At 50.1% G+C, this 27,875-nt stretch overlaps 1 protein-coding gene across 1 annotated transcript in view; it reads right to left on the bottom strand.

Moving 5' to 3' along the window:
* Nucleotides 1-300: 300 nt before the first annotated feature.
* LPCAT1 (lysophosphatidylcholine acyltransferase 1) overlaps nt 301-27,875 on the bottom strand; it is a 91,331-nt gene continuing 63,756 nt past the window's right edge. The window contains exons 7-14 of the mRNA XM_064270555.1: nt 26,862-26,896; nt 25,788-25,842; nt 24,186-24,268; nt 16,390-16,515; nt 15,135-15,288; nt 12,189-12,287; nt 5,841-5,982; nt 301-2,175 (exon numbers count right to left, since the gene is read on the bottom strand). Coding sequence (XP_064126625.1) covers nt 1,991-2,175; nt 5,841-5,982; nt 12,189-12,287; nt 15,135-15,288; nt 16,390-16,515; nt 24,186-24,268; nt 25,788-25,842; nt 26,862-26,896 — 879 coding nt within the window. The 3' untranslated portion in view covers nt 301-1,990. The remainder of the gene's footprint in view (nt 2,176-5,840; nt 5,983-12,188; nt 12,288-15,134; nt 15,289-16,389; nt 16,516-24,185; nt 24,269-25,787; nt 25,843-26,861; nt 26,897-27,875) is intronic.

Raw genomic sequence — 27,875 nt, 5'->3', positions numbered from 1 at the left:
CTTTAAGAATCCGTTTCTAATAACTCCAGAAATTGTGAACCAGACCGACATCACCAAGACGACAGGCGATGCCGCACCGCCCCGTGTTCCCAGTGATCCCAGGGAGCGGTGCTCTCTCCGTCTCTGACTCCAGCACCACAGGAGACCCCACACACAGGAGACGGTCTCCGTGCCCTGCGCAGAGGCCATGCTCATTCCCTGACCGTGGTGACCAGGGAGGCAGCGCCACTGACGAGCAGAGGGCTTCCGGGTGTGTGCCCCGTGCCGGACCCCCGCCCTACCCCCCCCCCCCCCCCCCGCCACGCCGCTGACCCCGCTCAGCCCTCTGTGGGAAGGGATTCAGAGAAGCGGCTAATGGGGGGGGGGGACCAAACCAGCTGTCATCAAGCTGATTCCAACTCCTGGTGATCCCATGTGTGTCAGAGTAGAGCTGTGCTCCTTAGGGTTTTCAACAGCTGATTTTTGGGAAACAGATTGCCAGGATTTTCTTCTGAGGCACCTCGATGTGGATTCAAACCTCCAACCTTTTGGTTAGCAGTCGAGTGTGTTAACCGTTTGCGCCACCCAGGAATTCCAAGTCACCATAGAAGTTGGAGCTAAGAGGAAGGAAAGGTCTTTTTCCCCGGGACTTGACCTGTCAGTGATGGAGGAACTGCTCAGTCTACCCCCAGAGCGTCACAGTCTGCCCCCAGCATAGAAAGTCACAACCACTCACAACATAAGTGGATAACGCCTAGCTCTTTCCTACCCTGAGGCCTAATCTATTTCACCCACTCTCAGCACTTCGCCTGGAGCTTAAGCCACAATGAAGCAGACCACGTTATCCTGAAGCAGACCCACCAAATGGTTAACGTTTATAAAACAAAGGGGCAGGGGACTCAGCAAGAATGGGGGAGAGCAGATACAGGGTTTTGGGGCCAGGTCCTCTTGGCCAAGCCTCCCTGGGGGTCCCCACCAACTGGGAGGAGAGAAATTTACCTGGTAGAGAGAGGCCTGGGAGAAATTTAAGTCAAAGCCCCAAAGAGCTTCAGAGCCTATCAAAAACGGGCCTGTGAATAAATATCCTCTGACCCTAAAAGGAAAAATGAAGTAGAAAAAACATTCTCTCTTTTTTAAAAAACGCTGAATGTTTCCTGAAGTACTGAAATGAAGTTTATAAAATACACATGGGTTTCCACACAAATATAGAAATATTTAAAAAATCAGACAATGCCACTGCAGCACTGGGAACCCATGAGGTGGCGGGTAGTTTGTGCTGGAATGAAAACATGGTGACACATTCCGGGTTTCAGGTGTGTGTGGTAGGTGTACAGAGGGCCCCTGCCTTCTCTGCATGCCACCGCCAACAGGCAAAACAGGCCATTAGGAAAGACAGTAAGGAAAACTGAAAACCAGGCTACTTTAGGTAAAGACACAGCAACACCTGGTGTCCACTGGGCCCTGCAAAGTAACTGTGCGGCCAGCAACCCCCTTGCAGAGGCATCCCACGGGCAGAAGACCAGACGGTGGGTATAAACACATGTGTGGCTTCCTGTCAGATACACACAGGGCACAGGATATACCCTGAAGCTGGGGTCTTAAACTGAAACTCTCCACAATGAAACAATGAAGACAAACCCCACCAAAAACCCAACCCATTGCTGTCGAGGCGATTCTGACTCATAGCAACCCTACAGGACAGAGCAGAACTGCCCTATAGGGTTTCCAAGGCTGTAATCCTTACGGAAGCAGACTGCCACATCTTTCTCCCGTGGAGCTGCTGGTGGATTTGAACCGCTGACCTGCCGGTTAGCAGCTGAGTGCTTTCCCATTGTACCACCAGGGCTCCTTACACACCCCAGGTCTTCTAGAACCTGGGTCTGGAGACAATAAACATAGAGCATGTGGGGAGAGAACATCAGATGTCCTCACGCGCGAATGGGGAGCCACAGCCCTGTGGAGGGCATGGCGACAGAGCTGGGAAGCTCTCATCTCTCTGGAACCTTCCGTCCTAGTCCAGTTTCCTATGGAGGGGCTGCCCCCCGGGGTCAGTGCTTTCAGGGCTGAAGTCAGTACAGAGGCCGTTTGGGGTTGGTGCTGATGGAGTCTGCGTGCAGCTTTCAAACCGTGTCTGGTCAGGATACAGGTATTCTTCTGCAAAGTTGGGGTACATGTCTGCAAACCTGGTGAAGTCGGCTGGGAAAGACAAAGGCAGTGTGGTTATGGGGATGTGGGAGGCACCACCGCCTAGCACCTGGGGTCCTTCTCCTGAGCCCCAGTGGGTGTCCACCTCCCCTGACTCCCACACACCCTCGGGGAGGGTAGAGTGACGAGCAGACACTTTTGCAGGTGACGAGAACTTGAGCCTCAGGTTTTCTTTGCTGGCACTAAGTCACTGTTAAAACAAAAGGGCAGCTTACCTGTCTCTTTACTGTTCCCGCTTTGGGGAAAAGCTAAAGAAAGCTTATGACTTTTTGATTCAATGGATATACTCTGGTTGTTTAACACAAGCAGCCCAGCTTATTGCCATCAGGTTGATTCCGACTCACAGCGATCCTGTGGGACAGAGGAGGACTGCCCCAAAGGGTTTCCAAGGCTGAAATCTTTACAGAGGAGGGTTGGTGGTGCAGTGGTTAAGTGCTCTGCTGCTAACCAAAGGGTCATGGTTCAAACCCACCAGCTGCTCCATAGGAGAAAGATGTGGCAGCCTGCCTCCATAAAGATTACAGACTTGGAAACCCTATGGGACAATTCTACTCTGTCCTGTAGGGTCGCTGTAAGTCAGAATCGACTCGATGGCAATGGGTAATCGTTACAGAAGTAGGCTGCCACATCTTTCTCCCTCGAAGTGGCTGCTGGGTTTGAACCCCCCACCTTTCAGTTAGCAACTGAGTCCTTTAACCACTGTGTCACCAGGGCTCCTAGTACATGCAAAGTACTGTTAATTGGAGAAAATGGTCTGAAGAAAATGTGTTCAGGTCATAATCTGACACTCTGGGAGGTAGAGACTATTGATCACTGTCATGGTTAATGTGTCGACTTGGCTAGGCCATGGTTCTCAGCGGTCTGGCAGATACGATGTAATCATCCTTCATTTTGTGATCTGATGCGAGCAGTCAATCAGTTGGAAGGGGAGTTTCCTTGGGGGTGTGGCCTGCATCAAACACACATGGATATTCCAGCAAAATTCGTTTGCTCTTGACCCTGCATCCAACGCGTCATCCTCTGACCTCTAGTTCTTGGGGTGTGAGCCAGCAGCTTGCTATCCGAGCTGCTGATTTTGGGTCTGTCAGCCCCTGCCACCACATGGGTCAGGCAAGGCCTCCAGCCTGAAGCGGGACCTGTGGATTTGAGACTTGGCGGCCTCCACACCTGCACAAGCCACCTCCGTGAAACCAACCTCTGTGTCTGTATGTGTATCCTCTGTATACATATTCACTGGCTCTGCCTCTCTAGAGAACGCAGCCTAAGGCGGTCACACGTGGAGGAACCAGGCGCGGCGCGGGCTACCACCCGAGCTTCTCTGTGTTTGGGTCTGTGCCTGTCCCGGTCGCCAAGTGCCACCGTGTCTGAATGGGGCTGGGTTTCCGCACACACCAGCACCGTGGGGGGTTCTGCTGAGCACAAGGGGCTGGGCGTATCAGATCACAGCCTTCAAGTGGCTCTGAAGGCACTGAAGACGCTGAAAGCCAGCGACACCTTGTGGGAAACCCCACAACAGTCCTTACTGGAAAGAGTCTACAACTGGTCAGCATCCATTAAAGAAATCCCCAACAACCACACGAAAACCAACCACGCCAAGCAGCATTATCCACTGTTAATGATGACAAAAACAAACACACAAACACATATAACGCACACTACACACACACCACAAACATACATACCACACAGACACACCTACACACAGACACACACACACACCCACGGACACAGACACACCTTAGACACACATACACACATCCCACATAGACACATATACATACACCACGCATAACTCAGACACACCCTGCACACTCAGATACACATACCACAGACACACATACACATACTACACACACACACACACACACCACACACACACCCCCACGGACACAGACACACCTTAGACACACATACACACATCCCACATAGACGCATATACATACGCCACGCATAACTGCAGACACACCCTGCACACTCAGATACACATACCACAGACACACACATACACATACTACACACACACACACCACACAGAAACACACACCACACCACAAAAAACACATACACACACCACACATAACTGCACACACACCCCACACACTCATAGATACACACACCAGACACATCACCCATACATACTACAGACACACACATACACACCACATAGAAACACACATGACACACACACACGCATACACCACACAGACTCACACATACACATACCACACCACACATATGCACACATACTAGACACACATACCCCTCCCCCCCACAAACACACACAGGTACCCAGGCACACACACACACGTCACATGGGCACACGTACCACATGCACACACACACACCACAAACACACAGACCACACATGCACACAGCACACTACACATACGCCCCCCCCACAACACACCATGCAGACACACAGACCATGCAACACACCATACAGACACACACATACACACACATTCTGTGTCTGACAACTGGACACAATTTTAAGAACACATCTTAACAAGACATGAACGACGGCCATTCCAGAGATTTCCTTGGTCAAAAAGAACAGATGCTGGCGTGTGTCACAGTGATGATACACACTGATTCTGAAATGGGTGTGGTGGCATGCGTCCCGCCAGGCTGCCTTGGTGTTTCTGCACAGGGTTCCAGGGCCCCATTCCTGGGCATCTTTACTGGCTCACTTGGCTTGGGGACACTCTTTAGAGAAGTTTCCTGAGAATCTGCCTTCTTAGAATTACAGCCTCATTTTGCCTCCATGGCCCCAGATCCCATGCCCATCTTCTGACCTTGCTAGGGAGCGCTCGGTGCTTTCATGGAAGTTTTTCTCACTTACTGAAGACAGTCATCCAAGGCTGGGTCACTGCACCCACCGTGAGACATGGGATGGGGTGCAGAGAGGCTCACCACGTGGACTTGGCGGGTGGGCGAGGAACGGGAGGGGTTGAAAGTCCCGCTGCATCACCCAATCCTTGCACCGGTACCCATCCACTCAAATGGGAGGGAGTCACACATGGGATGGCTTTCCTCACTGTCTACAGCGATATAAAAACCATGCCGCTTCTTGCCCTCAACCCTGGTCTCTGCCATCAACTGCCGTGCTCCAGAAACGCAATCACTGTCCTAGTGACCCAACGACACACCCCCAAGAGGCCAGTTCACCGACAGGAAGAGTGTCTGCACTGGTCCTGGGGCACCCTCCCTGCGGATGGCCCTACGGAGGTGCAGTGGTATGGATGCATGCCTGTGGTGTGACAACACTAGAACTGCTCAGGGTGGAAGGACACCCTCCGAGCAGCCTTGGACTCACCCCTCCTGCACCCAGGACCCTGGTCACGGACCCTGGGAGTTGCCACCCCTGGATGGAAACAGCCTCTCTAATGGGCTGAGCTTCAGCACATGCTCGGAATTGGGTTATGTGAACCGATTGAAGAAGCGAGATTTGCAAGTTCCCTACCCATCCCTGCCAGCTTCCTGGCAGAACCTTCCTTTGAGAAAGGAATTTCCGTGTTGCTGAGGAAATGGGGAGCCTGGTGAAGAGGGTGGGGTCCTGGACTCCATGTACCCCACCGGCCCAACCAGGACACCTTAACTTTTCCCCACCCCTGCCCGGGACCCTCGGGGCATAACCTCACTGTGCAGCCACTCACCAAAGGAGATTCTTCCCTTCCTGTCTTCATCGATAGCACTGAAGAGGTCGGTCACAGGGAGCTCTGCCACACCCAAGGCCGTCTTCAGAATGCAGGACAGGTCCTCCTCACTTATGCAGCCATCGTCCGGTGACGCATACATCTACAAACAAAGGGGACATCGGTGCTCAGCTACCCCTGCCACGCCCACCCAGCCAGCCTTTCCAGGGCTGGGTCTGATTCTCCCCAGGGTTGGTTCCAGCTCTCCAGCAGGTCTGGTCCTGCCCTCCCAGGATCTCCAGGACAGCATTTATCAGCCCACCCAAGGGCACGCGAGCACCTAGGACAGGAGCCTGCAGGTCACAGGGCAGACAGGGGCTGCCAGGGCAGAGCCATGTTGTAAACTCTCTTGGACGTGGGCCTGCAGCACACTCCTGACACCTCATGGACACTCAGCAAGTAATTCCAGACCCACAGACGTAGACTCTGCTGACCCCACCTGCATACTAACTTACTAAGGAACCAGTAGGACAATGAGATCACCAGTACTGTTGTTGTTGTTAAGTTGGTTCCGACTCATAGCCACCCTATGCACAACAGAACAAAACACTGCCCGGTCCTGAGCATCCTCACAATCGTTGTTATGCTTGAGCTCATTGTTGCAGCCACTGTGTCAGTCCACCTCGTTGAGGGTCTTCCTCTTTTCCGCTGACCCTGTACTCTGCCAAGCATGATGTCCTTCTCCAGGGACTGATCCCTCCTGACAACACGTCCAAAGTATGGAAGACGCAGTCTCACCATCGTGCTTCTAAGGGGCATTCTTGTTGTACTTCTTCCAATACAGATTTGTTCGTTCTTTTGGCAGTCCATGGTATATTCAATATTCTTCGCTAACACGACCATTCAAAGCCATCAATTCTTCTTCGGTCTTCCTTATTCATTGCCCAGCTTTCACATGCATATAATGTGATTGAAAATACCAAGGCTTGGGTCAGGCACACCTTAGTCTTCAAGGTGACACCTTTGCTCTTCAACACTTTAAAGAGGTCGTTTGCAGCAGATTTACCCAATGCAATGTGTCTTTTGATTTCTTGACTGCTGCTTCCATGGCTGTTGATTGTGGATCCAAGTAAAATGAAATCCCTGACAACTTCAATCTTTTCTCCATTTATCATGATGTTGCCCATTGGTCCAGTTGTGAGGATTTTTGTTTTCTTTATGTTGAGGTGTAATCCATACTGAAGGCTGTGGTCTTTGATCTTCATCAGTAAGTGCTTCAAGTCCTCTTCACTTTCAGCAAACAAGGTTGTGTTATTTGCATAACACAGGTTGTTAATGAGTCTTCCTCCAATCCTGATGCCCCGTTCTTCTTCATATAGTCCAGCTTCTCGGATTATTTGTTCAGCATACAGATTGAATAGGTACTAAATCAACTGGCTCATGGCAACCCCTTGTGTGTCAAAGTAGAACTGTGCTCTGTAGGGTCTTCAATAGCTAATGCTCCTAGGAAAATCTCCAGGTCTTTTTTCAGAGGTGCCACGCGGAGGACTCCAACATACAACGTTTTGGTTAGCAGTCGAGTGTGTTAACCATTTGTACCTCCCAGGTACTCACAATGAGGTGATCGTCGTTGTTAGTTGGCGTTAAGTCAATTCCAACTCACAGTGACCCCACATGTTACAGAGTAGAACTGCCTCGTGGAGTTTCCTAGGCTGTGATCCTTACAGAAGCAGTTCGCCAGGACATTCTCCTGCAAAGCTGCTGGGTGGGTCCAAACCACCAACCTTTAGGTTAGCAATCCAGCACTTAACCGTCATGCCACCAGTGCTCTCACGATGAGATTAACTGAAAAAATTCACTGCCATCAAGTTAATTCTGACTCATAGTGACCCTACAGGATAGAACAGAACTGCCCCATAGGATTTCCAAGGCTCTAATCTTTACAGAAGCAGGCTGCCACATCTTTCTCCCGAGGAGTAGCTGGTGGGTTTGAACCACCAACCTTTTGGTTCGCAGCTGAGTGCTTTAACCACTGTGCCACCAAGGCCCCTTACAATGAGATTAGAAGGTGAATATTTAGCTGGGTTAGGAGGCTGTGCCTCAGAGATAGAAGTGATTCCCATTTGCAAAATGATGGGCAGGCCACAAGGAAAGTCCCCGGTGTCCTGCCCTGCTTGCAGAGTTCCATGGGTACTTGCCTTTCGGGATTCATGCTACAGGGAACATGTCCACAGCATTAACAGAAAGAAACAGGTGGGGACGAGAGAGATGTAAGGACACCAAGCAGAAATGGGGACACAGGGAGGAGGTGAGTGGGAGGTGCTGAGGGTGCTGGGGGCTCTGTGGGTCAGGGTGGGCACTGGGGAGCAGTGGGTGCCTAGACTCCCGCCCATCTCTAGCCCTCCTCCTGCTGCTGGGCCCAGGAGACAACACCCCAGTTCTGGATAGGGAGGCTCCTCTGCTCTGCCTTCTCTGCCTAGACCAGGGGCTTAGAAAGGTTGAGACCATCACCTGTGGACAGGTGCCTCAGAACACCTGTGCTCAGCCCCTGCTCAGCCAGGTCTGCAGCACCCCCCACCAGCTCCAGACCCTCACCTCTGTACATTCCGCTGACCCTTGCCTGGCTTTGCAGCCCATCTCCCCACCTCTGCTTCATAAGGCCTCTATGATGGCCCCCCCCCCCCCCCACTCATCCACTCAGAGCCCACCTCTCAGGAAGGTCCTACAGGTAGGCTCCTTGTGTGAGGCAGAACCAGAACAGCCTCCAGGCCCTGGGCTTGCATCCCCCTGGGTCCTGGAGCCCATGCCCATCCCATATGCCCTGGGTCATGGAACCCCCCCCCGCCCAACACATCCTGGGTCATGGAGCCCGCATTCCCCTGCCCATCGAGGCTGGCTCTGCAGTTAATTCCTCCTTTCCTGTTTTGTGGTCCCTGTTCTCAGTGACTTCTCCCTCTTGGGACATGAACACATGTCCCTCTGGACCCTGGGCCTTCTGGATCCTGGTCTCCCTCCTTTCACTCCCAATCTTTCTTCAGCCAGAGTCATTCTGAAGGGGCCTTGTTGAGATCACTAGGTCACAGTGCCCAAGTGGTCAGTCCTTGGTCTGGTCCTGTCCCTTCTGCTTGTGGCTCATTTGCTCTCAAACCTGCTAGCTTTGGGATGCATGCCCCTCCGGGCGGCCATGCCCTCCCAGAGCTGGCCACGCCCCATCAGAGGCCACACCCTCCCAGAGGCCACTCCGCCACCCTTCTCTTCCTTCCCGTGCACTGAGCTCCAGCATACCCACATCCTGTGTGGTACTTTCTAGTTTACACTCTGCCACCTCCTCCCATCCACGGGGTGGCTCCCCAGGGCAGGACGTCCATTTGTCCCTTCAGCACTGGTCCAGATGCCTTGAGAACTGCAGACGCCACATGGGCAGTCATGGATGTTTGCTGGGTGGAGTGAATAAGCCAGTCTTCCCTGACCTGTCTGTGTGCTATCTGACCTGGCTGACAAGGCCCTCTTTGGACTTCTGCCACACATTCCATCCTGACCATGGGGTGTTCCCTGTCCCCGATGGGCACCGGTGTGTCTGAGGGCATGCTGTCTGGTGGCCCTACTTCCTCCCCCCGTGACCTCCTGGGTACACCTGGGCACACCTGGCTTCAAACCACAGCCTTTACCTGCTGGCGACTCTGTAATCTGCATCTTGGACCCCAAGTTTTCTCCTACCTTTAGACTTGTTGAAACAAATATCTGCATACTAAGTCCATCTGGGTGCTACTGGAAGCTCACGATTAACCTGGCAGAAACCCAAGGCACCTTTATCTGCCTCTCGCTCACCTGCCTCCACTCACTATACCCCCACCTCCCAGGCCAGAACAACCTGGGCCTCTTACCCCACCTAGTGGTCACACGGCTGATTCACCGGGGACGCAATATCCTGACTGAGCATGAATACTCTGCAGCTAGCTTTGCAGTTTCAGCTCTGAAAAAAGAGAGTGCTCTTCAGACAGGGATTGGACTGGACTATACGACAGAAAATGATGCTGGTGAGAAGTGAGCTTCTTGGCTCAAGTAGACACATGAGATGATGTAGGCAGCTCTTGTCTGGAGGGGAGATGAGAAGGCAAAGGGGGACAGGAGCTGGCTGAATGGACACGGGGAACACAGAGTAGAGAGAGGGGGTGTGCTGTCTCGTTACGGGGAGAGCAGCTAGGGTTACATAGCAAGGTGTGTACAGCTTTTTGTATGAGAGACTGACTTGATTTGTAAACTTTCACTTAAGCACAATAAAAAAAAAGAGTGCTATAGACGGGTAATCCCCAATTTACAGCATATTTGAGTTACAATGTATCACACTTAAAACCATCCTTTTTTGGTACATCTTATCATTAAGAATCCGTGTTATATACGATGTTGCAGCATGTAGTCTGCTGATGTTATCATTCTCACGCCAACCCCCCACAAAGACAAAGACTAGATTTATAAAGACGCTGATAATAAAATAAAATTATGAAAACTAAAAAGCAAGCAAACAAAAAAAGGCATTTGACTTACATCAGAACCAGCTTATGATGGAGCTGTTAGAACGGAGTCCGGTTGTAAGTCAGGGACTACCTGTATAGTAAACCCTGCGAAAGCCAGAACCTCTGTAAGGTGGAAACCTGTCAGAGAGGGGAAACTCAAATATTTTCCACTAACGGTGACAAAAAAGTGGTGACTGCACCCTGTCAAAGGTGGAAAACTTACGAGACCCGGAAAAACAAGGCAGTCCAAATGAGTTCCAGCTCTCACAGGCTTCACTGTATATATATTTCTGTTTTCAGAAATTTTAGAAGAACGTGTAAGAAACTGCTGAGAAGAAGAACGGGGTCACAACAGTGCACAGAGAGCCCTCTGGGTTTTCATTTCCTACCTTTCCGAGCTGTCACGATTTCTACCATGACCACGGCTTTCGGTTTTATATAATAAGGTTTTATATATATGGTGCTACTGGATGCTCACATCATGCAGTTAATTCTGCGTAATCCCCCTGAAGACCGCAGCTGAATTTGCCAGGGCGGCCATGGAGTGGATACGCTGGGGTTGGAGTGAGCGGGGTTTCCCAAGCAGTGAGAAACAGACAGCTTGACTCACACATATGGCTTGTGTGAGTTTGGCTAGTGTGAGCCACTCCTTTGAGAAGCACCCACTGTGTTGCCCCGATAGGCAAAGCCAGACTTGGCTCCAACCCAGGTCTGGGTAAGGCAGGCGATTCTGTACGTAGGTCAGGACTCTATCACTCCAGAATCCCTGCACTCTGCCATCCGATGGAGGATGGCTCGGCCTTGGATTGACCCCAGGATCTGAGCTGAGCCGGTGCAGCTCCTTAGCTCTGCTTCCTGCCATGGCCAATGGGCTGATGCAGGAGCCACGCTGTTGAGAGGCAATGAGGGGTGGGGGTCCTGCAACAGGAGGGACAGGGGCACACAGCAGCTCCACCCAGGCACCTGCCACTCAAGCAGCCCCTGCTCCAAGCCCTTGTTATGACTGTGCACCGTTAATCCCAGAAGGAAATAGATTCTTGGAGGTTTACTGGCAATTTAAAAAGAAGGGCTAACACAAGCTTATGTGAAAATAAAAGGTAGGCAAGTAGTAAATTTACCAAATATGTCATAAAGAATCTGGCCATCTGGGGAGATAACCTCTCAATCTTTGCAATCTCCTGAGTGGTAGGAGAGTCTGTTATTCACAGTGGGCCTTTGAACCCCACCTGACAGCTTATGCTAAGGAAGTGACACAGTGACACAGTGGGGGGCACATGATATCAGCCTGACCTCCAGGGAGGGGAGGGGGCTGGAGACTGAACTCAGCCACCTGGCCAATGATTTAATCAACCATGACTAGGTAATGAAACCCCAGTAAAAACTGGAGGCTGAAGCTGGGTGAGCTTCTCTGGCTGGCAATCTTCTGTGTTTTGTTAGACATCAATGCACCAGGAGGGGTCGTGTCCCTGGGGACAGAGAGGCTTCACGTTTGGGACCCTCTCAGACCTGGCCCTGTGCCCATCTCCCTTTGGCTGGTTCTGACTTGTGCGTTTTTTGCTGTAACAAAACTGTAAATGTAAGTATAGCTCTTTTCTGAGCTCTGTGGGTCATTCTAGTGAGTTACAGAAACTGAGGGGTCATGGGAACCCCCAAATTTGTAGTCATCTGGACAAAAGTCAGGGTGGGGCCCTGGCACCCCCAAACTTGCAGCTGGTGTCTGAAGTGAGGGCAGCCTTGTGGGGGCTGTGCCCTTACCCTGTGAATTTGCCCCCCTCCAAGTCCCAGCGTAGTAAGATTGCTTACACAGGCTTGACACAACCCACGTCTCATCTTCCCACAGTGAAATGACACTCACCTTGAATGCCAGCTGGATGGTGTCCAGAGTCTTGGACGGTCTGCAGACGACAGACAAGGCGACCACATATTCCCGCAGGTCCATCTTGCCACTGCCGCTCTGTGGAAAAAAGACACCGTCAGGTTATTGTCCAGCTGTCTTCTTCAGAACGGAGTAAAAGCCAGTGTTGAAAAACCTGGTAACAATTCAATGGTTAATTAAAGTCTTGCTTCATCATATCGGCCTAAAGGAAAACAACCTTCAGAAAAATATCCATAGCCCGCTAATTTCTCAACTGTACCCACATACATTTTTTGGGACGATTACAATTAATTTTCAGCCTATTAGAACCACTCAGGAGTCTCCAGGTGGCAAACAGTAAAGTACTCGACTACTAGCCAAAAGGTGGACAGTTTAAACCTACCCACGTGCACCATGGAAGACAAGCCTGGCCCTCTGCTTCTGGAAGGTCACAGCTTTGAAAAATCCTATCGAGCAGTTCTACTCTGTACACGAGTTCGCCATGAGTGGCAATCGACTCGATGGCAACTAACAAGAACAACAACAACATCAGAAACACCACATAAAGCTTCTCAACAGTCAACCAAAAACCAAAACCGCTGCCGTTGAGTCGATGGCAGCCCTGTGTGTGTAAATACAAAAAATGGCTGCCACCTTCTAAGGCTTCCGCTGTAGAAGATTAGCCCAGCAAACATCAGGGCTCCTAGCTGGGCTCTGAGAACGTGGTCTGTTTATGGCAAAATATCGAGCATCAGGAAAAGCAGGTTCCAGCAGCCGAACGTGGTACTGAGCACCCAGTGCTGTCGGCTGTGACACCCAGTCTGCTCAGTGCTAACTGTCCTCAGTGATGTGCTAGAGGTCCCTGTGTGGAAGGTGCTGCTCTTAAAGAGCAGGGAAGCCGGGGATGTGGAGTGTGTGTTTCTGACAAATACGAGGACATTCTAGACGGGGCCGGTAGACACAGCCAGGGCACAGGATCACTGTGGGAGGGTCACGCTGTACAGAGGTTGCTTCCCCCACAGCTTGAGGGAAATGTCCCCACGTCACCCTGGGAGCCATATTTTTACAGGAACAGGGGAAAATACATGGGAAAGGGGCCTCATGGACTAATTCTAGCACGCTGTCTCTAACTGATCCAAAAAACAAACCTCATTGCTGCCAAGTCGTTTTCAACTGAATAGTGACCCTACAGGAGGGTAGAACTGCCCCACAGGGTTTCCAAAGAGTGGCTGGTGGATTCGAACTGTCAACTTTCTGGTCAGAAGCCAAGGTCTTTAACGACTGTACCACCAGGGCCCCAACTAATCAAGAGTGACCCTCATTCATCAAAAAAGATTACATTTTACTCAAAGACTGCATATAGCCCTGCAATATCAATTCCTATCACAGAGGCAAACGCTTCAATCGAAGCCTTTAGGTGCCCGGAACATGGCATTCTGAAAGCAAACTAAGGGAAATACATCTCCGGAAACACAGACCTACCACCCCACCACCCACAGACGACCAGGAAATATTAAATAACAAGAGAGAGAGAAGGAGAAGAGGGGGAGGCAGTGGGATACAAGAAAAGAGGAAGTGAGGGAGAACAGGGAAGGACAGACAGAGGATCAGCTAAGCACTCTGGAAGGTCAGACATGGCCAACCGGAACTTCAGGAAGAAGGAACAGAGGAGGTATGGTGGGAGGGAACACCCTAGGTGTGAGTCTTGCTCAGTGTCCAGCACCATGGATATAAAGTTTCCAACAATGCCGATTCAGGTCCCAAGAACAAGGAAAAGACTGAGAGCCCCCAGAGTAGCCACGAGGCACCAGGTACCTGGGATCACTGGGGTCACCTGTCCACAGCAACCTGGAAAATCCAAGCTCTCAGGGGAAATCATCTTCAACCCTATGTCCAGGCAGGCAATTAGTTCAGCAGGAGAGGGGGGACCTGTCCACGCATGAGCAACCACGAGGGTGGAGAAGCAGAAAGAGAGGGCCTCCTTGACCCCAGGATGACAGCTGCAGAGCCGGGGGGCAGGCCCAGGTCGGGAAGGGGATGGGGGGATGACAGGGCAAGACCATGGGGGAGAAAACAACAGTGGATTTTCCTTTGGTGGGCTTGGAAAACAGCATCAATGGGCATTCAACAGATTGGAAGGAAAAGGCAGGAAAACTGCGGCTAGGTACCTGGAAAACAAGCGGCTTTTTTAAAAGGACGCAGTTACTGACTCCAAGAAAATAAAAATGCCGTAAGGATAGAAACAACCACAGGGTGTCGCGGGGTGGGTAACATGAGAATTGACTTCTCATTTAAGCAGGACTAAAGACTCAGTTGGAAACCCTGGTGGTGTAGTGGTTAAGTGCTGCAGCTGCTAACCAAAAGGTCGGCAGTTCAAATCCACGAGGTGCTCCTTGGAAACTCTATGGGGCAGTTCTCCTCTGTCCTATAGGGTCGCTGTGAGTCGGAATCGACTCGAAGGCAATGGGTTTAGAGACTCAGTTACGATGTGCGGGTGGTGGAGTGAGAGAGAGGTGATTGTGTGCGAGGTTCTCCTGAGCCAACCACAAAGCCATAGAGGACTGCTAAACTGAGAATTGGAGAAAGAAGCCCATTATCTGCAAAGCCAGGGGGACGAGGAGGTCCTGTGGGTGGGGTGAGCGGTAGGCCGGGAGAAGGGGACCATGGGGAGACCCTTCTGGGTGGGAAGTGCTGTTTGATATTAATAGGCCTTTTAGTAATTGGATTAAAACACAAAAACAAACAACAACAACAAAACTACTGACATTTTTATCAGGAAAGGTTAATTTAAAACTCAAACTTCTACCTGCATTTAAAAGGATGAAAGGAAACATAAGAAAATGATAAGCATGAGTTACTAGTGTTCGCCAGAGAAGGGGGGTTTTCCGCTCTCTAGTCTCCAAATTGCCTAAAATGTGCTTATCTTACAGTGAAAACAGCCCCCACCTCGTCAAACAGTGAGAACATGCCCTCCAGCGTGTCCGAAACGGGGACCTCCAGGTACGCGGCGAACTCCAACAGGTCTATCTTCTCGCCCTTCTTCAGCTTAGTGTTTTCTGCATATTTATCCAGATCTTTTTCAAGTTTTTCTGGCTTTAACCTAAAGGAAAGAGGGAAAGATTTCTTTCTTTTCAATAAAATTGCAGAATGCTAAAAAACAGATTTAATGTTATATATTTTAAAAATGAACAAAATATTAAAATTATTTATCTAATGATCAGTGAGTTTGTCTTCAGGAAATGTCACTCTAGCCAAATGAAGGTGCTGCGTGTATTTTTTCTAAGCATCTAAGCAGGTGTTTGTACCCCTCTCCAACCTGTGGAGCCCATAACCACCCAGCACCGTGGATTTGGGCATGGATGCCTCATGTGATGTTGGCCAGCAGGGGCCGCTGTACGCACTCTGTGGTGGCTACTCTTCGTTACCAGCAGCTCCTGGGGATGGGTGCCTTGGGGGCCCAGGTGGGACCAGGGCTGGGGCTGCAGAGGGCTGGGTGGCGGAAGGGGAGGCTGCCGTGGCCTCCACATCCAGAAAGGCACCTATACCACTGGTCTTCCAGTATGTCCATGCAGACTGCCCCTTAAGTGGTGGCCCTTGAGCCACATGCGGTGGCTTTAAAGAGGACAGCAGTTACCGGGCATCTGCTGTTAGCCTCAGGGATGGCCTGGTCTGGGGCCAATGCTCTGAGCATGGGGGCACCCACCTGGTCTGGCCAACTGGAAGCTACTGAAGCAGAGACCCCAGCGATCTTTACAAAAGTCCAGGTCTTCAGGACCGAGGCTGGGGGGTCTGGTTCAGTGGAACTGGTCTTTTGTTTGTTATCAAGTGTGTCAGAGTAGAACTGTGCTCCATAAGGTTTTCAATGGCTGATTTTTCGGAAATAGATAGCTAAGCCTTTCTTCTGAGGCACCTCTGGGTGGACTCAGCCCTCCAAACTTTCAGTTAGCAGCCAAGCATGTAAACCATCTGCACCACCCGGGAACTCCACCCTGGTCAGGAAATTGGTATTTCCTTCACGTTCCCTGTGACCTTCTGCTTAGAGAGTCTCTAGCTGAAAGCCCTGGTCAAGCCGGGCTTTGGGCCTCGGGAAATGAAGTTGGGGAGAGACAAAGGCTGGGCCTGACAGAGCCTAGACTCTTGAAGCATCTGTGGGGCCACTTTTCACTAACAGCTCATGAACAAGAATGAGCCGGGAGCTCACCCGAGGCCTCTCACAAGCCTGGCAAATTCCAGAAGGCAAGTATCCGAGGGGAGACGGAGCTGTCCTTCTGCCAGGGCCAGCTGGCAGTCCTCGAACGTGTAATCCGTGATGGAGACGCCCAGGGCCCTGTGGGAGAGAAGAGCGACACTCTGAACCTACCTGCTGTAGAGCTGCTTGTCCCACACCTGCCCCTTGGGGACACCCGAGGTCACAGCACAGGGAAGGCCCAGGGCTGGGGCATCTGAAGGCACAGAAGGTCAAGTCCACCCTAGCTGTTTGCACCCTGGGAGTGACGCAGCAGAAACGGAGCAAGGGCCGAGAGCGAGGGCCAAGGCATGGGACGGTAGGAGGTAAGGCCATGCCAACTAGAGGAAGTCAGGGCTGGCGAGGAGCCAACCTCATTAAAAACAATAGCACCGGCCATCTAAGATACTCCACTGGTCCCACCCCATCTGGAGCAAGGGAGAATGAAGAAAACCAAAGACACAAGGAAAAGATTAGTCCAAAGAACTAATGGACCACAGCTACCACTGCCTCTACCAGACTGAGTCCAACACAACTAGATGGTGCCCGGCTACCACCACTGACTGCTCTGACAGGGATCACAATAGAGCGTCCTGGGTCAGAGCTGGAGGAAAATGTAGAACGAAATTCTAACTCACGCTTACACACACACACACAAAAGACCAGGGTTACTGGTCTGACAGTCTGGAGACACTCTGAGAGTATGGCCCCGGACACCCTTACAGCTCAGTACTGAAGTCACTCCTGAGGTTCACCCTTCAGCCAGAGATTGGACAAGCCCATAAAAAACAAGACTAACGTGGCACACCAGCCCAGGGGCAAGGATGATAAGGCAGAAGGGCACAGGAAAGCTGGTAATGGGGAATCCAAGGTCAAGAAGGGAAGAGTGTTGACGTGTTGTGGGGTTGGCAACCAATGTCACAAAATATTACATGTGCTAATTGTTTAATGAGAAACTAATTTGCTCTGTAATCCATCTAAAGTACAACAAAAATGACAATGACAACGGGACCCACTGCGTGGGGCTCCGGTCACCACAGAGGTATCTCCTGAGCCAGTGTGAATACCACGGAGCCACACAGCAGTGCAGGGTGGTGTCTACTGATGCCTCGCCTCAGGCCCACTCTGAGACCATCCACACGGCGGGTATGTGTCCATGAGACAGCAAGAGTTTTCTAAAGGCACTTCCTCTCCCCGTGGGATCTAAGAAGTAGCTCTGTCTGCATGGTAAACGATGCCTTTCTGAGGTTTCAGTGTCCTTGCTTTGCAGTCTGCACAAAATATATTTTTTTAAAGTGTTAAACAAGGAAAGTAGTATGAATACAGATGGGAGCTGTTACAGACTGAATTGTGTCCCCCAAAAATCTGTGTTGGAAGCCTAACCCCTAGACCTGTGGATGTAATCCTGTCTGGAAATAAGGCTTTCTTTCTTATGTTAATGAGACCCCTATCAGCGCAGGGTGGGTCCCAAGTCTAATCATTTCTGAGATACAAAAAGAGTAGATTAGACACACAAGTCGGCAAAAATGGAAGGGGGAAGATAGAAGTCACGCCAAGGAACCCAGGAGCGCCTGGCTACAGAAGCTGAGGCAAGGGTCTTTCTCCAGAGCCAACAGAAAGAGCCTTCCCTTATCTCTGGTGCCCTGAATTTAGACTTCCAGTCTCTTAAATTGTGGGAAAACAGATTTCTGTCAGTTAAACACACCCATTGTGGTATTTCTGTTACAGTAACACTAGGCAAATGAGACGGAGGCCAAGACAAAAGTGAAAGCCATGAACAGATTTTCCCAGAAGCAGGAACTGTTAGCTCTGTACTGAAAACCCCCTCGGTGTTCCCCCAGCGTGACTCAAGTCCTGGCCTCCCAGTGCTTCCAGAAACCACTTGAGGAAGCAAAACAAATCACCCATGTGTGAGAAGAGCCAACGTGAAGACCTTTAAAAAGTTCTCCAAAGCACAAAGACACACTGGACTTGGCAGGCGGATCCTTAACTCAAGTCTTCATCTCGTTGAGGGTCTTCCTCTTCTTCACTGACCCTGTACTTTACCGAGCATGACGTCCTTCTCCAGGGACTGTTCCCTGCTGATAACATGTCCAAAGAATGTCAGAAAAGTCTCATCGTCCTCGCTGCCAAGGAGCACTCTGGCTGTACTTCTTCCAGGACAGATCTCTTCGTTCTTCGGGCAGTCCAGGGTACATTTGATATTCGTCAACACCACAATTCAAAGGAACATAAATTTCCTTTTTGGGGACCACAGCAGACCCTCCAGCTTCCCCAGGGCAAAAGAACATGGTGTGTGGAGAATCAGAGTAGGATTTAAGCAGAATTTTGAATTACTAAAAAGGAAAGTGAATAACATTCTGCATTAACTCTGAAGAAATTCTGCAAGTTCCTCCAAATCTGTTTTAGACAGAAGGATCTAGAATAACCACTGAGGCCCGTTAGCACTCTCTCATCCTTGAGTTTTGTAAAATCTGCTCTTCCTCCCACGTCCCCAGAGAAATTTGAGTCGCAGAGGGGCCTGGGGTGTAGGAGGCCAGGCTCACACACGTGGCTGGTGTCCCCTGGTTTAAGGTTCCCTCCAACTCAATGTCTGTGATTGTTAAGAGGTGCAGGCTGGTGAGACCCTGGGGCACAGAGACTCCATGACTTGCCTTCTACCCTCTGAATGGATGGGCTGGTCATAAAAGGACAAAAACGACCAGGCTGCACTCGCCACATGCCAGGTAAGTATGGATGACATGATTCAGACGTCAGAGACGGGGATCACCAGTGCCATCTGAAGATGCCAGGCAGAGCAGTGGGTCTCAAAGCTAGACTGACAGCATTAGCAGCATTGGGGCTTTCAAGATGTGCAAGATCCTCAGCTCCGGCCTGGCGGTGTCAGGAACCCCAGGGCTGGCCCAGCACCTGAGTGCAGACAGCCCTCCTGGAGACTGACACAGCCGGCTGGCCGACACTCCAAGGCAGAGGTCACTTTTCAGCTGACCCTCGTCACTGGTACCTGATCAGAGCCCTGGAGGAAGAGACGGCACAGGCCCAGAGCGGAGGCGCTTGGTCAGGCAGGGGTGGGTGGAGAGGGTCATGGTTCCGGCTGGAGGCAAGGGCAGGAAGTGAATGTAGGGGACCTGTTTCAAGGAGGGGGCTTTGGGGTTCAGAAATGATAGTGCTTGAGTGAGTGAGCATGGGGAAGCACCATAGGCAGGGCCGCTGGACCAGCAGGAGGGTCACAGGAGGTGAGGGCCCCACGACCCACCCTACCCATACCTCCATGCACCTGGTCAGCAGTGCGACCTGGGGACACACAGCTGGGGTGGGGTGGGGAATGTAGTCAGACATGGCAGCGGGTGGCTGGCTGCACAGGTAGGTCCCCACCAGGTGAGGTATCCAGGCATACTTCCTGTGACCACAGCCACAGGCTCTAGCGGCCGCCCAGTGGTGCCCAGACAAGGAGCTAGGCAGGGCATATACTGCTTTGGGGCAAACCAGGGAACCCCAGTTCACATCCCTCATCTGTGACTGGAGGAAGCTGCACTGAGATCCTAGGTCAGGTTTGGGGCAGTCTCGGGCTGTTGAGGCCAGGGGTCTGCGGGTACACTAACTGCCCTTTCCTGCTGACCACAGAAGCACTTCTCCTTCCATCAGTGTGGACAGCATTTGACACCGTAAGTTTCTTTGGGAGACAATTTTTAAAATAGTAATAATAGCTCAGGTACAGCAAAGTCCACTGTAGCACTGTTCGCAATAGCCAAAACCACCCTAGATGTCCATCATGAGATAAATGGATAAACACAGCGTGCTACATACTCAGGATGGATTATTACTCAGCCATAAAGAGAGATAAAGTTCCAATGCAAGCTACAACATGGAGGAACCCTGAAAACATGCTGAGTGAAAAAAGTCAGTCACAAAAGGACAAATACTATATGATCCCACTTACGTGAAATATCTAGAATAAGCAAATGCATAAAAAACCAAAAAAACCCGTTGCCGTCCAGTCAATTCCGACTCATAGCGACCCTATAGGACAGAGTAGAGCTGCCAGTTTATTAGCGGTTATCAGGGGTGACAGGGAGGGAGAAAGGAGAACTTACTGTTTCGGAAGCACTGAGTGCTCATGGTGATGGAAAACTTGACAACTGACACCGGGGAAAACTGCACCAATGATTAATGTAATTGGTGTCGCTAAAAAGTATACGTAAAAAATACTGACTTGGTGCATGTTGTGTCATACATACTCTTAGCACAATAAAGTTTTTTTAAAAAATAATTAGACCCCCTAAATGAATCGTTCTGCCACTTGTCTGTCAGTTGGTTGTGCTGAGCTGGCTTGCATGTTGCTGTGATGCTAGAAGCTATGCCACTGGTATTTGTAATGCCAGCAGGGTCACCCATGGAGGACAGGTTTCAGAGGAACTTCCAGTATTACAATGAAACGTGCAAAGACCTGGATGGAGGTAGAGAGCCAAAAGGGAAGCACAGCCTCAGCATTTTTCAAGCTGAAAGAACTGAAGAAAAACATCAAGCCTCGAGTTGCAATGTTGAAGGATTCTATGGGCAAAATGTTGAAGGATGCAAGAAGCATCAAAAGAAGATGGAAGGAATACACAGAGTCACTGTACCAAAAAGAACCGGTCGACGTTCAACCATTTCAGGAGGTAGCGTACGATCAAGAACCAAGGGTACTGAAGGAAGAAGCTCAAGCTGCACTGAAGACATTAGTGAAAAACAAGTCCCCGCGAACTGAAGGAATACCAACTGAGATGTTTCAAAAAATGGATGCAATGCTGGAAGCACTCACTCATCTCTCCCAAAAAATTTGGAATAGAACTACCTGGCCAACTAATGCTATCTGTGCCTATTCTAGAGGAAGATGATCCAAGAGAATGTGGAAATTATCAAACAATATCACTAATATCACACACAAGTAAAACTCTGCTGAAGATCATTCAAAAGCAGTTGCAGCAGTACATCGACGGGGAACTGCCAGAAAATCAAACCGAATTCAGAAGAGGATGCAGAACGAGGGATATCACTGCTGCTGTCAGATGGATCTTGGCTTAAAACACAGAATACGAGAAAGATGTTTACGTGTGTTTTATTGACTAGGCAAAGGCATTCGACTATGGGGATCATAACATATTATGGATAACATTGCAAAGAGTGGGAATTCTAGAACACTTAATTGTGCTCGAGGGGAACCTGCACATAGATCAAGAGGCAGTTATTTGAACAGAACAAGGGGACACTGTGTGGTTTAAAGTCAGGAAAGGCGTGTGTCAGGGTTGCATCCTTTCATCATATTTATTCAGTCTGTATGCTGAGAAAATAATCTGAGAAGCTGGACTATATGAAGAACAGGGCATCAGGATTGGAGGAAGACTCATTAACAATCTATGATATGCAGATGACACAACCTTGCATGCTGAAAGTGAAGACGGCTTGAAGCACTAACTGAAGAAGATCAAAGACTACAGCCTTTAGTATGGATTACACGTCAACATAAAGAAAACAAAAATACATCTAGATCATTAAGCAACATCATGATAAATGGAGACAATAGTGAAGTTGTGAAGGATTTCATTTTATTTGGATCCCAATAGATGCCCACGGATGCCAACAGTTAAGAAATCATATGGTGTAGGGCAAATCTGCTACAAAAGACCTCTTTCAAGTGTTAAAATGCAAAGATGTCACTTTGAAGACTAAGGTGCACCTAACCCAAGCCATGGTATTTTTTTTCATATACATGCGAAAGCTGCACAATGAATAAAGGAGACTGAAGGAGAACTGATGCTTTTGAATTATGGTGTTGCCAGAGAATATTGAACATACCATGGACTGCCAGAAGAATAAACAAATTTGTCCTGGAAAAAGTATAGCCAGAACACTCCTTAGAAACAAGGATGGTGAGGCTTTGCCTCACGTACTTTAGACACGTTATCAGGAGGCCGATCCCTGGAGAAGGACATCATGCTTGGAAAAGCAGAGCATCAGCAAAAAAAGGAGGAAGATCCTCAATGAGATGGATTGACACAGTGGCTGCAACATAGCAGCAAAACTCAAACACAGCCACGATCGTGAGGATGGCGCAGGACTGGGCAGTGTCTCATTCTGTTGTAGATAGGGAGTTGGAACCGACAGCACCTAACAGCAACAACACGAACTAGTAGTTAAGGAGCCCTGGTGGTGTAATAGTTAAGCACTCACTCAGCTGCTAACCAAAAGGCTGGTAGTTCAAACCTGCCCGGTGGCTCCACGGGAGAAAGGGCCAGAGATCTGCTCCCGCACAGATTACAGCCAAGACGTTTTGGAGCAGTTCAAGTCTGTCACATGGAGTCACTGAGTGGAAGTTGACTCAGTGGCACCTAACAACATCAAATCAATAACTTATTTGAATATGTACTGAAAAAAATCACTTGGCATGTCAAGCCTGTGATTCCATGGGCATTCTTTCTTTATGAAGGTTGAACAAAGGATGCCACGGACCGCTACAGCTACCTAAAAGTCGAGGGTTGGGTGTGCCCTTCTCACTGGCTGCTCCCCACATCTTCCTGTGAGCGATTCGGTGAGGGGGAAGGAAACAGAGCTCTGGAGGGTGAGGGTGCCCCAAGGAGACAAGGAAAGGGCTTAGGGGACCTCTGTCCCTCAGGTCTAACCTTCCAAGGAGTGTGCGGACATATAGCAGACAGAGTTGTAGTTAGTGTATGTTGAGGTGAAAAATTGTTTTATTCTACAGGGTCTCATAGAGTGTATTAGAACAGGGGCATGCCAAGTATAGTGAGAAGAAAGAACGTATTCTGGAAACCCAAAGTTGTATCACTTGAGCAACAGCACCCCCTGGCGCCCACACTGCACCCCTTGGCACGCTGGCCTGCCCGCTCTGTCCCCCTGCTGCTTGCATGGTCAGGGCACTCACTGTTCTGGCTGCTGCGCTGCTACCATTGAGGCACCTTGTGGGCTGAACTCAGAGGGAGCCCCTCCTGCCCAGGAATAGAAGGGAAGTGGAGAAAATAGGAGGAAGGGGGAGTATGGGACACGGAGGGAGGAAAAGAGGTTAGAGAGCAGAGCAGAGAGGTCATGAGCTGATGCCACCATGGTCGGTAATAACCGAGGAGTGTATGGATAAAGGAAGCGAGATTCTCCATATCCCTACGCACATGCATACTCGTCTGGGAACTAGCACAAGTTATCTCACAAGGAAGCCCCTCAGAGAAGCTACAAGTAGCACCGTCAATGCAGTAAGGTGGGGCGAGAACGTCAGGAAGGTGGGGCGAGAACGTCAGTAAGCACCAATGTGGGCAGATGAAGAAAGGCCAGCTGAGCAGACACTCCGACGAGACTCAAAGGTCTGCCCAGGACCCGTCCTCTTGCTGGGTCACTGCCGCTGCCATCCTAAACGGGCCCCGTGCGGAACACACCACCTGGCTGCCGGTGACTGTCAGCACTTTGCAAATTTGTAAAATTAAACGACAACTAAACACGTCCTGAGCAACCTGAAAAGTTGTTAGACAAAACCCCGACACGTGAAGTGTACAGCCAAGGCCACTACCATCAGCAAGCTAAGTCAACGCGTGCACACTCACTTTTGCGGGAACCCATTTTCCTAATGCTATTGGCCACTTGCTCTCATAGCAACGCTACAAAGAGGGGTACAGCAGTGAGGAAGAATGCAGAGTAACAGCGAGCTCATGGGGGTCATAAAAAGCCCCTCGTTGTTTAAAGAGGCATCTCCACACAAGGTGATGGAGGAAGGACGGGTGCTTACTTACTCCGCCATGACGCGCCTCACGTTGCTAGCATACAGTGCTGGGTTCCTCTTCTCCTCCTCTGAAGGGTGGTACACTGGGAGAAACTGCAAACAGGACTCCATTATTTCCACAGAGAGCACACACACCTGCCTTATAAAACCCACCACAAGTGACCATTGTGATTCTGATGAATGTAAGATCTGTCAAAGCACTTTGAATGAGAACCATCTGCAAAGTTCTCCCTCTCTCTCTCACACACAAACACACACAGGCATCCCATTCTTTACCAGTCGCTCCTGCTCCCGTCTGTGTTTGGAGCTCACGGGATCATCCGTGCACTGTATTTCTCATTTCACACCGGGTTTAGTCTTTAATGCAATAAATGACATCCATGTTTCCATTTCTAAAGGTCTCTGTTCTGTGTCAGGGATAGCACGACACATTACTTGTACATGAGAATAACTATCGTTAATTAACTTTTTGCCATCCACTCTATTTTGAAATGAAAATAAACTGTCAAGGAATGTGTGTCTTCGCGTGAGTGACTGGTGTCTGTACATTGTTTAAATGATGAGGTCTCATACTCTGTGTGAGAAGGCAAGAGACCATCAATGAATCCCCCTTTCTTTAATGTGGATATTTAAGAATACAGGAAATCCTATTAACCCTCATGTTACAACTCTAGTCTCACTCGCCACTACACTTTACAAAATTCTGCAAGTGCCAAGCTTCTCATGTGAGCAGGCCCCAGGCTCTCTCTGGTAGGAGGGACGTGAGCAAAAACATTCACCAGTGAGGTTGCAAAACCATACAGTTACCTTTCACCTCGAAAATATAGGTATTCAAGACAAAGCAAAACAAAGAACCTTGGGAAAGCCCCCACGCTGCCTAGGCCTGTGTCCCTGTACTCTGGCAGCAGACTGGCCCCATGTCTTCATCTGAGCCAAAGCCATGACAGGCTCTCCTTCTGAACATAACATGTCCTAAGTAACAGGGTCTGTCACACTCAGACTTGGGCCGGGCCCTTTCTGCTCAGTCCTTTGTAATTACAGTGGCTTAGATTTTACTAATGTGAACTACCTGATTGAAAACCACAGTAGTTTATAAATTCGGTATTACTCAGTAGTTTTTGGAAGATAGCAAATTCTTTCAATAAATACTTCAGTTGCATATGGCACCTCTAGTTTTCAGATGCAGGAGTAGCATATTACTTCCCTTTTTAAGCAAAGAAACTCTTTTTGTCATCCACTCAGATAAAATTTACAGGCTGCATGAATGTGACAGCATATAATTTAGCCCAGAGAATGGAGATCTTGACTTCAGAGACAGCCAACGGGCTGAAAACCAGGAGACAGGTTAGAGTATCTGACAAGGTATTAGCAGAGGAGGGTAATAAGATAAAATCAACAGCATGCATTTATATTAAATACAAACAAAACAAAAAAAATAATTCACTTGGAACACTGTATCTACATGACATGCAAGAATATATAGATGGTGCGTAACGCTGTATCTAGGTGATGTATAACACTGCAAATGACAGGCAACGTTACACACAACATTGTATTCACACGGCATGTAACACTGTACCTAGATGATGTACAACATTGTATTGGCACAAACCTCAATCTCCACCTGATTGTGAAACTGACACAGTGTGAGCCACAGGATTTCCAACCTAAAACAACACATGGAATGGATTTATGACACTGGTTAAAAAGTTAAGGGTCTCCATTCTTTTCTGTTAAAATACTTCACATTCCGTGGGAAAATTTTTGGACTTGTTTCCCCTCTAGAGGGCACTACTGGGTAGTTGATTCTCCTCAGTCTAAATCCAAAGGTTAAAACACGTGATGGAGCGATAAGGCAGGCAGGCATCAGGACAAGCTTAAACCTAACCTGTTGCCGTCCAGTTGATTTTGACCCATAGTGACCCCACAGGTCAGAGTGGAACTGCCTCATAGGGTTTCCAAGGCTGTAAATCTTTATAGAAGCCGACTGCCACCATCTTTCTCCTGCAGAGTGGCTGGTGGATTCGAACCTCTGACCTTTCAGTTAGGAGCTAAGCGCTTTAACAACTGTGCCACCAGGGCTCCCCGAGGACAAGCCTACTGCTTACTAAATAGTGGTCTTCACTGCTCTATTTATACCCACGCCTGCGCCTTTAGGTGTCCCGCACTCCACCATCTCCCACGGTGTGCCCTCTAGCTCAGGAAACCTTATCTGCCCTGTACCTGGGCCCCTGCAGGTGACAGCTCTCCTTACCGCCCTACCAGCACGGCACACTGGGCAAGCCCAGTCACACCACCCTGCACCACACCTCGTTCCTGGGGTTCCTGACCTCAGTAACTGACATCCACCCCCTCCTGTTCGTGTGCATCAGAAATGGAAGTCATCCAGAGTCCCCCTCCTTGGACCCCACGCCTAATCCCCCAGTGGACAGTCAACCTCCTAGCCCTGTCCCCACCTCCCTGTTTCCGCATCATCATCTGCATTGGCACTGCCAGCCCCGAGCCCTGGTGCGGATTTGTCCATTTAGTTTCACGTGGGCTGAGCCTGTGACTGTCAAACAGCAGAGGGTCACTTGTTTCAAGTGTCTGCATCTGCAAAGGTAACTAGCACACTGGTGATCCATGCCAGCAGCCTCTGAGGTCCCCATGTGACATGACAGACGGGGTGACGTGGTGTGTGACTTACGCTCTGGGTCCTTGCCACGTCCACGTGATCGTGTCCTAGGGGAAATAAACAGGCAGAATTAGTCATGATTGGAAGTCAGCATTCTAAGTACTCCACGAGTGCCAGTGATCGGCCCTTCCTATGGCCAGGAAGCCTGTCGCCTGCCCCAGCCACATTCCGGTGCACCTGTGACCCCAGAGGCACGTAACCTCTCCCTCTCTCCCAAGTTTGCTCTCAGGCAGAGCAGGAGAGGGGTGTACTGTCTCCATATCCTGAGCCCCCCAGGGGCCAGAGCCTTCCCTCCTGCAGACGCATCTGGGCCTTCTCATAGTCCCACAGCTGTCAGTTTAAACCGAGAGCCAACCCCGGCTCTTTTTCTGCCTTCCCCCAGCTCAATATCCCTGGTAACTGTAATGTCTAATCTGAGGAGTCTCTTCCTCGTCCATTTGCTCTCTCAAGCTTGCTCAAGCCGCCTCTGCATGCAGGGCAGTCACCTGCCCTGCTCTGGCCACTCAGCCACTTGATGACATTGGAAAGCTCCATGGCAACTCCTCTCCAGCCAGTGCACTCCCCACATGGCCATGCATTGGTCAGCCCCCAGCCTCCGGAGCGGGCAGAGCAAACCTCTGCCACCCTGTGTGTGCCCAGGGCCGTCCCTCCCAGGGACATTTCCTATGCTCTCCACCCTTGACACATATACTTAGCCTCAGCAGCCACGCCGGCCACCTGACTGAGCGGCCTAGTAAGGACAGGTGACAAACACCCTGATCTCCCTCTTGACATTGGCCACCCATCTGTGACTTCCTTCTTCCCAGTCTCCTTAACACTAACTCCCACCTGCACCCCTCTTCTGGCTCCTGAATGTACCTCTGCGCAGGGTCTGCTCTCTACCCCGCCACTCGGCCCTCCTCTGCAGTGTCTGTGCCTAAACCTGCTCACACCAGTTACTGCAATTACAACAGGACGTGGAAAACAGTACACAGGGTGGCAGATGGGAACACACGGCAGAAATTCTGCTTCTCTGACAACTAAGAG

Source organism: Loxodonta africana, chromosome 2 (genome assembly GCF_030014295.1).
Source record: "Loxodonta africana isolate mLoxAfr1 chromosome 2, mLoxAfr1.hap2, whole genome shotgun sequence".
NCBI classification, from domain to species: Eukaryota; Metazoa; Chordata; class Mammalia; order Proboscidea; family Elephantidae; genus Loxodonta; species Loxodonta africana.
The sequence above is the reverse complement of the archived record's forward strand: the minus strand, read 5'-3'. Positions and strand labels throughout refer to the sequence as shown.